At 40.3% G+C, this 8,463-nt stretch overlaps 1 protein-coding gene across 2 annotated transcripts in view; it reads left to right on the top strand.

Moving 5' to 3' along the window:
• The first annotated feature begins 6,716 nt into the window (after positions 1-6,716).
• dhx33 (DEAH (Asp-Glu-Ala-His) box polypeptide 33) overlaps positions 6,717-8,463 on the top strand; it is an 8,685-nt gene continuing 6,938 nt past the window's right edge. The window contains exons 1-2 of one of the 2 annotated variants that reach the window (XM_039777646.1): positions 6,717-7,083; positions 7,563-7,723. In XM_039777646.1, the coding sequence (XP_039633580.1) occupies positions 6,873-7,083; positions 7,563-7,723 (372 nt within the window). In that variant the 5' untranslated portion in view covers positions 6,717-6,872. Of the gene's footprint in view, positions 7,095-7,562; positions 7,724-8,463 lie in introns of both variants that reach the window. The other variant, XM_039777647.1, reaches the window with a different exon arrangement.

The raw sequence follows: 8,463 nt of genomic DNA, 5'->3' as shown, positions 1-8,463 counted from the left end.
TTCTCCTTTCATATACTGTGACGGGCTTTGCATTTCTAATTTTCATTCTTAGAGGAAAGGAAGAGGCAAATGCACATTACATTCAAAAAAATTCCATTTTCAGTATGAATACATTGAAATATTAAGAATATTGCATAAAAGGCTTCCCATGTGTAAAATTTTTTGCTTACTTGCACTCGTAGTGCTTTCTAATCTCCACAGATTAGCAAATGGAACATCTTACTTTGGAATCATGTTTAAAATCCAAATCTAAATCTGGTTAAAGCCTATTCCAAATGAATATCAATTGGAAATTGTCACAAAATGACCATGCTTAGAATTTGGTAGGATTGCAAGGATTTGGCAGGATTGTAAGGGTTTAAATACATAACCCGAACTGCTTTATAGGGACAATACAATGTGTTCCAATTTGCTCAAACTGCTATTTCCCAGGCATGGATGTGCACAGACATTTGGAGTGGGTGTTGCTCTAACCTGGTAAAAAAAGGCACTATCATTTCTGCTTTAAGCACTTCAGTTAAATCATGTAACTATAACATAAACACTTTAAGCCAGGGGTGTGAAACTCAATTTCACTAAGGCCCACACTGGAAGATGAGAATCACATCAAGGGCCAGACATGTAGGGTTCATTGACATGCTTTTATTTAATCAAAAAAGTAAAATATCTTTGACTGTATTATTGCATGTCTCATATAGCCTTCTCATACAGAGTTTGGTCTACATGAAGCCTGAAGAAAAGTCGGCAAAAAAGTTCCTTAGCCATCAACAAATGAATGCATTCTGATTACATTTTTAAAAGCTGGCCACCACACAGCCAACTCACAACAGCCTCCTTCACAGGCTTGAGTATACAAACTGGTGTATATACAAATTCCCACACTGGTTGTGTGGTAATGTCTGAGTCTCAATAGTTGACAAATCTGCCAAATTCTGCTTTGAGTGTTGTGTAATTGCAGTTTGAAAACAGTTTCCCATCTTTGTGGTTTGTCGCACAACTAGGCAGGTTAAAACTTATTGTGAACCTAAGTTGATATGCAGGCCGGATCAAAATTTGCAATATTATTATGTATATATATATATATGTATATATAAACATACACACACATAGTGGCAAAATAAATAAACACAAAATTGGATGATATGGAGATTTAATTTGATTTAACTAATTATGGGCTAAAAAAAAACTTTATTTAGACTCTTTCTCCAGAGGGGCAGCTCAGCCAATCAGGGCAAATGGGCTGTTGCCTGGGCAACAATAGCCCGCACCTGTGCATGCCCCTATTCTGAGGGTTGTTGCAGAAAAAATATTCTCTATTAGGAAACAATTCTACAGCCATGCTAGCAGCTGGGCTTGGAGCTACATTCGAATGTACTCGCTCACAACTTTCAACAACCAGTTGGAGTGAGATTACGATTCTTTTTTTTCTTTTGGGGAACGCAAGTGGGGGATGGGGGTTGTATGATCTTAATTATTGGAGGTACAATATTTCAGGTGGAGGTAAACCAGTGTCATCACAATTACATTTATTTAGCTGACTCTTTGGTAACACTTCACAACTAGAAGAGCACTCGGAGTGCAGACATCTGCCAAGACATGCCCTTTCTCACAATGTTAAAGAGGCGCTATGCAGTTTTGGCCATTTCTTCGCTGTTTTCTCCCTTTTTGCTGGCAGGTTTCTCTATAGAGCCCCCCCTAATGCTTCAGAATAGATATTTGGCAGCTCCTATGTTTACTTGTGTCTGACTCCTTGCTCAGTCAGTCTGCCGTTTTCTCTTTCTCTGTTTTCCTAGCTTTCTGCTTCTTTTTAGCCAGCTCAGCCATGACGATAGTGTGAAAAACTCCATCGCTACCGTGTTAGCCGTTTCCTGAATGGGCGTATGTGTGCAGTGCCGTGAATAAATTCGTTACATCGCGAGACCTGATATCACGCGATACTTCCTGACGCTAAATTTGCAAGGTTGGTTTTTCCGCTCACAGGTGCTGGGGGGGGGGGGAGCGAGACGACCACCATTCAACCCAAAAAAAGTCATATAACCATTCCAATGACTCCGAAGCTGTTCAGTTAAGGTAAATTAAGCTAAAAGAAATTGCATAGTTCCCCTTTAAAGCAGTGTGAATGTCCCCAGTCTGGAACTCCTTTTTCTGATTATTCCAACACCACATTAATGCAGCACAAATGCCCTGTGTTGCAAAATTAATAAAAGTGAAAAATAATCCACCCCGTGATTCAGATCCGCTCCAAAATGTTCCACCAAGTTTTAATGAAAATCGGGCCAGTAGTTTTTCCGTAATCCTGCTGACAGACAGACAAACAAACCAATAAACGGACAAACGAACCAAAATCCTAACCTCCTTGGTGCCGGTAATAAGAAGGTGGGCTACACAACATTTGGATTACCAGGGAACAAATAAGGAACTAACTTCTAGTGAACCATTAGTTAATGAGTAACTCCTAGTCACAAAATATAGAGTAGCCAATGATTAGTTAGCTGCAACCCGGTCTCACGCCAGGTCGTGAAATAGTCACGTTATTTAGATTTATTGGTTTGTTTTCTGGTCACGATTTTGACGTTTATTTTGTGTACATGTCACGAATTTTGAACGTGTACAGGTCACGATTTTCGAACCTGCTCTGGGGGACGCAACAACGGTTAAATGAGGCGCCGCATGCCGGCCACAACAACGGGACGGGCCGCCACAACAACGGGACATGATTCCCGGGCGCAGGCGCACACAACAACGGCGAAATGAAACGCCACGACAACGGGACGGTTGTGGTTAGGAAAAGAAGAACGGGGAAAGGAACCGTCACACGCGGGACACGCCGACAACAGCGGGACGGTTGTGGTTAGGAAGAGAATAACGATGAAAGGAACTGCAACACGCGGGACGTGATCCCCGGTCTTCGTCATCGTTCTGTGATCACGAAATACGCTTCCCATTGAAATACATTGCTTTAAAAACGACATTATCGTGTCCTGTCCACGACTCAATAGGTTCAATAACGTGACCATATCACGAACTGCCATGAGACCGGGCTGGTAATTGAGAAACGAGTGAAGAAGGAACCAGGAATGACCTGACAATTGAGAGTACTTTCCTAGTAATTCCCAATGGAGGACAATATAATAGATGATGATGATGATTAAATGGAGTTTTGTAGGAGTAGTTCATTCTTGAAGCAACTTGTATATATGCTGCCATCTAACACTGGTTAGCTGACCATCCTCTTTGTTCATGTACAGCAACATTTAAACACTGACAATCCAGTCAGGACAAACAGTTTTCTGGAGATTTACCTGTTGGTATCGTAACGGCCCCTATAGGCCTAAAATCCTATGTCAAGTCCCTTTGGTTGCTGGGAACAGGGGATTGGCTAATAGGGACTGATGATTGACACCTGGATGAGTTGATCGCTCACATGTCCATAAATAAGAGTGCTTGTGCAGTCACTCTCTCTCTCTCCCAAGGCTGCTCGGTTTGTTTAGACTTTGGTTGATACACATCCATACACTATACACATTACTGATAAACTGACAGCTCGTTTAACTTTGTTTATTTAAATAAATGTAATTTAATTGAGCAAACGTTTGTTCTCCACATTTTGTCAGCCAGGTCATGACAGTATATATAAAATTGTCAATCACATCCCTACTGTAATGAATCACAATTCCTCTGACATGATATCATTTCCACTAAATCTGAGTGTCACGTTGCAAAGAATTAGTTGCACAATTTCCTTTGTGTTACTAAATAACCTGTTGCCACTTGCTGGTGCTTCAACTGTTTCCTTAAATTTGACTAATGCAATATTCCACAACCTTGAGTGGTTGTATGATGCGCTGTAGGTGTGAGTTGCACGGCCTGGACCATTATAGAGGGAAAGGCTATGCTAAGCTATTTGAGGACACTTTGGTCCCACTGGTTTTGGATGTAAATGCTATTACTTAAAATCAGAACTGTGGACACACTGAGCAAAACAGAACATCATTTCACTGTCTTCTTTTCTATACAGATCAAGAGCTAAAAACATTTAGGATATTATAACAACTATACTTAACAGCTTTTAAATCTTACACCATGAGCCACTAATTCCCAACCATGATACATTCTTGAAACTTGAAATATTTCTCACTTGGGATATCAAATATACCGATATCTCTCTGAATTCTCTTGTTCTTGTCTTTGTATTTCCTAATTGTTAAGAAACGATTTTTTTGTGTGTGGTTCGTATCCTATCATCTACTGGCTTGACCTCTGTGAGTTGATTCTGAAAGCAGTTATGAGATCTCGGAGAACTAAGTGACACAGAGCAGGGTTCAGTTCACAATGTTCCGAAGGTTTAATGAGACACACAGGAATATATGCATTTTCTAACACTCGCTACATTCGAGTCGATCACGTGAGAGTAGATAGCTAAGAAAGGGTCACCAGAGGAAGGTAGGATTGGTTCAAAGTATACAGATTAAGATGAGAGAGGCTTTGTTCAGTTTTTTTACAGAATGGAATGTAACAGATTCACAAGGCCAATACAGTAACCTTGACTAATGTCTCTGTTTTCCAGTTCCAAACATTTGACAGGTTTTAGTTAGACTATTGTTGAAAATGGCTATCTCATGTTATTATATGTTGAAGTGAATATATTGCATGTAATTGATTAACAGTAGGTCTGGCGAATAACTCAAAAATGATAGTTTATTGATTTTTAGGGGAATCCTGTAGTGACAATATCATAATGTGTTATCATTTTACAAATGTCTGTGGTCTCCTCCAGGCAGATTAAGGTCCATGCCTAGTACTGTAGTAGAGTAAATCCAGCATGAAGGGCTTGTCAGAATCAGATACAAATTGGAAACAGACACACAGACAGACAATCTGCAACTGGCTCCCAAAGCTGATTTACAGTCTGTCTGATTGTGAGGTAAAGTCTCCATGTTGCCCTCTGGTGGCTATATTCAAGATAAGCGATACAGGTGGGTTCAGGGTCCAAAAGTTATGGAAGGTTATGGCGTGTGTCTCACGCGTCCGATGTCAGGCTTTGTCCCAGCGATGTACATCTGGTCATTTATTTACCTTGCGTAAATTAACTTGTCCTCCTCCATTAAACCATTTACTCACTATGTTTACATGCACGACATATTCCTACAAAGCTGTTTATGGCTAATGAAAATGAACATTCCACTAACATTCCCATTTACATGCAGCCATTAAATAGGAGTTTTTTTTCCACATTTTTCTCGATAAGTTTTCCACCAGTGACCGACTTGTTTGACCATGTGAACCCTGCTTCCCTATTCAACCGCCTTCTTGAAAAGGTTGGTGTTGCGATATTGGCACATATCCAAAAAGCTGTTGATAGCCAAGTATTTAAAAGTAGGTGTTTTCCTTAGGGCTGTCAAAGTTAATGCAATAATGGTGTGTTGACGCAAAATCGTTTCAACGCCCCAATTGTTTTTGAAGCATTAACGCCGGTTCTGTTATAATTGCTAGTATGGACCATAGACTGTAAAAATGAAGTGATCAGTGACATCACCTCTCACATTGGTTTGTGGAGTGCCGTTTTGAAGCCAGGAGTTTGCATTTTGGCTGCCGCCATCTTGGCTATTTGGAGCCAAAAGGGATCATATTTAGACAAGAGGGCGGAGCTGAGAAGGATGTGGAGGCTACGCCAGTGTCATGTATGGTTTCAATGGTGCTGTGCTAAGCTAGACGCTAAAGAGGGAAAGTCGCTGATTTTCAACTGGCTGACGCGAATCATCCAGCAAAAAATTTCTGGCGGGTAAACGGGGACTTCTGGGCACTGCCGCCGTTCATTTGCACATACGGCAGTCCAAAGAGCTGCTTGAAAATCAGTGGCTTTGCCTTAAGTTACCGTCTAATGCTAGCGCTAGCAAGCTAGCCTTGGTTGGTAAGGTGCTACCGAACGCCAAACAAGATATTTTCAGGCTCTGTTCAGACAGTTCTGATAAAAACATGGACAATTTTCCAATTTCCAATTTTATTGGACTACATAGATAATAAAAAAGAGGGTAAATGTGTAGGGGGAATTGTTTTTTCAGCCAGTACCCTGGTGGTTACTACGCCAAAATTGCTTGACAGCCGAGCTTCGTTCCTTGCATGCACCGACCTCCTCATGAAAACTCATGACAGTGCTTTGCATTCAGTACTGGCCGGTCTATGCTGTCCTCTGCTGGACAATAATGAAATGCAATGCACCTTTCAGTGTTGTGATTTCATCTTATTGATTTGAATGTGGCATGGACATTCATCTATATTCTGTTATTATTATCAAAAAGCTAAATAATTGTCATTTAAACTTTAGATTTTGTTATTTAATTAGGACACAGTAAATGCAAACATGTAAAAACATTGCATTTCCCTTTACTTCTTTATTTAAGAAATATTTTTTTTCTTTAAGCATTTGACATCTTCCATAGAGCTAGTTTAGACAGATGAGTAATATTTCAGAAACAAATATAGTAATAAAATTGCAATCAAAGGGTGTTATTTGAACACCATGACACACCAATGAGCTTGTGTCATCTTGGATGTACAATACATGAGGCCTTATTATACACCCATGGATATACCATGCATGTGTATGATTTTACCTGACAGTCCTTACTCGGGTCAAAGAATTTCTTTGCTCGGGTTAAAGTTTTACACCGATTCTGTGACGTCAAACATCTGCGCCGAACTAAACCACGTGGGGACGTTTTTTGCAGAGCTAGCAAAACATCCGCAGTGACGCTTGCTCGTCCGTCCGCGAGCATGAAAAATACTTTTTTTGTTTCTTTTTGACATTAAAAAAAAAATCTCAAGAGAAAGAGCTACAAAGGTTTCGCTGTCAGAGTGACTTTTTCTAGACCATGCCCAACGACCCCGACCCTCCTCCGGCTAAAAGATTCAAGCCGGGGTCTGTTTTCTTCCGTCAACATAAGAATAAACCTGGAATGCTGCTGCCTAGAAAGGGACATGTAACCACTCCGATAGACGTCCAGAGGAAACAGCTTCCAATCTACCAGGCCAAACCTCAGCTACTTAACCAACTGAGACAGCTCCACAATGCTATCCTGATAGGTAACGTTAAGGTGCTGCTCACAGCTACAGTTAGCTAATGCGGCTACAACGTTGTAGCAACTGCTGTCATTGGTTCTTCTGCACTTTTGCTTATGATGCACTGTAATACTGACTATTCTGCTCAGTTTTAAGGTTGTATCAGTGGGACAAATGTTGTATGCTTATAAGATGTGTACTCTGAAATACTGAATAATAAAAAGAAAAAAGAAAACAACTCAATTAAAGGGGAAATCCACTCTGAAATAGAATGATGTTGTCAGCTGTGTAATATTACAGCTCTGTTTTAAGTTAGTTTTCAACAAATTCAGACAGATCCACAGCAGTAAAGCCTATTTCAATGATTGTTATAGCCTGAATTATTTTACCAACTAAATAAGTCAGTTTGTATATCACGTGTAGGTGAACATAGTGCTCAGTAAATGTCATTTCTGCTCTGCAGATTGATGTCTAACTTGACCCAATTCTCTCTCATGCATCAGGGGAGACTGGCTCTGGGAAGACCACTCAGATCCCCCAGTATCTGTATGAGGCCGGCATAGGACGAGCAGGCATCATCGCCATCACTCAGCCCCGGCGAGTTGCTGCTGTCTCGCTGGCAGGAAGAGTGGCAGAGGAGAAGAGGACTCCGCTTGGCAAGCTGGTATGCACAATAGACAGGTTTCCCACATGTCTGCTTAGTCTGTTATAAAATATAAGCTTCAAAGTGTCCTTAGCGTTGTTGTTTTTTTGTAAACAAACCAATCAAAGTTGTGTTTACATTCATTGTCACCTAAAGCTCGTGTTGAATGCAGTTCTCCCTCTCCTTTTTTTAGGGCTGGGGACGATAGACTTTTGTCCCGATTCGATTCTTTCACGATACAATGAATTCTAGAAGTATTGTGATTGGATAATTTTGAGTGTTTTCTAAAAAGTCAGTCTGACAATCTCACATTTCTTTCATTTGTAAAGAAGTACATAACATGTATTTTCTGCTTTCGGTCTGTTTTGCTGGAAACAGATATGATGTAGTCGCCATCAGCAGCAACTATATATATGTACTACTACTTTTGACCGGTAGTGTGTGTGTATATACACACACTACCGGTCAAAAGTTTGGGGTCACTTAGAAATTTCCATTCCATTCCATTATAGACAGAATACCAGCTGAGATCAGTTGCATTGTTTTTTTTTTCAACCAGTGCAGCAATTTTCAGATGACATTATGTGCTTACATAATTGCAAAAGGGTTCTCCAATGTTTTCTCAGTTAGCCTTTTAAAATGATATCAGATTAGTAAACCGAATGTGATTTTGGAACATTGGATGAATGGTTGCTGATAATGGGCAATGTAGATATTGCATTATAGATCAGCCACCCACTCAGATCAGCTGGTATTCTGTC

This window comes from Perca fluviatilis, chromosome 16 (assembly GCF_010015445.1).
Source record: "Perca fluviatilis chromosome 16, GENO_Pfluv_1.0, whole genome shotgun sequence".
Classification (NCBI taxonomy): domain Eukaryota; kingdom Metazoa; phylum Chordata; class Actinopteri; order Perciformes; family Percidae; genus Perca; species Perca fluviatilis.
This window is presented reverse-complemented; position numbering and strand designations above follow the sequence as displayed.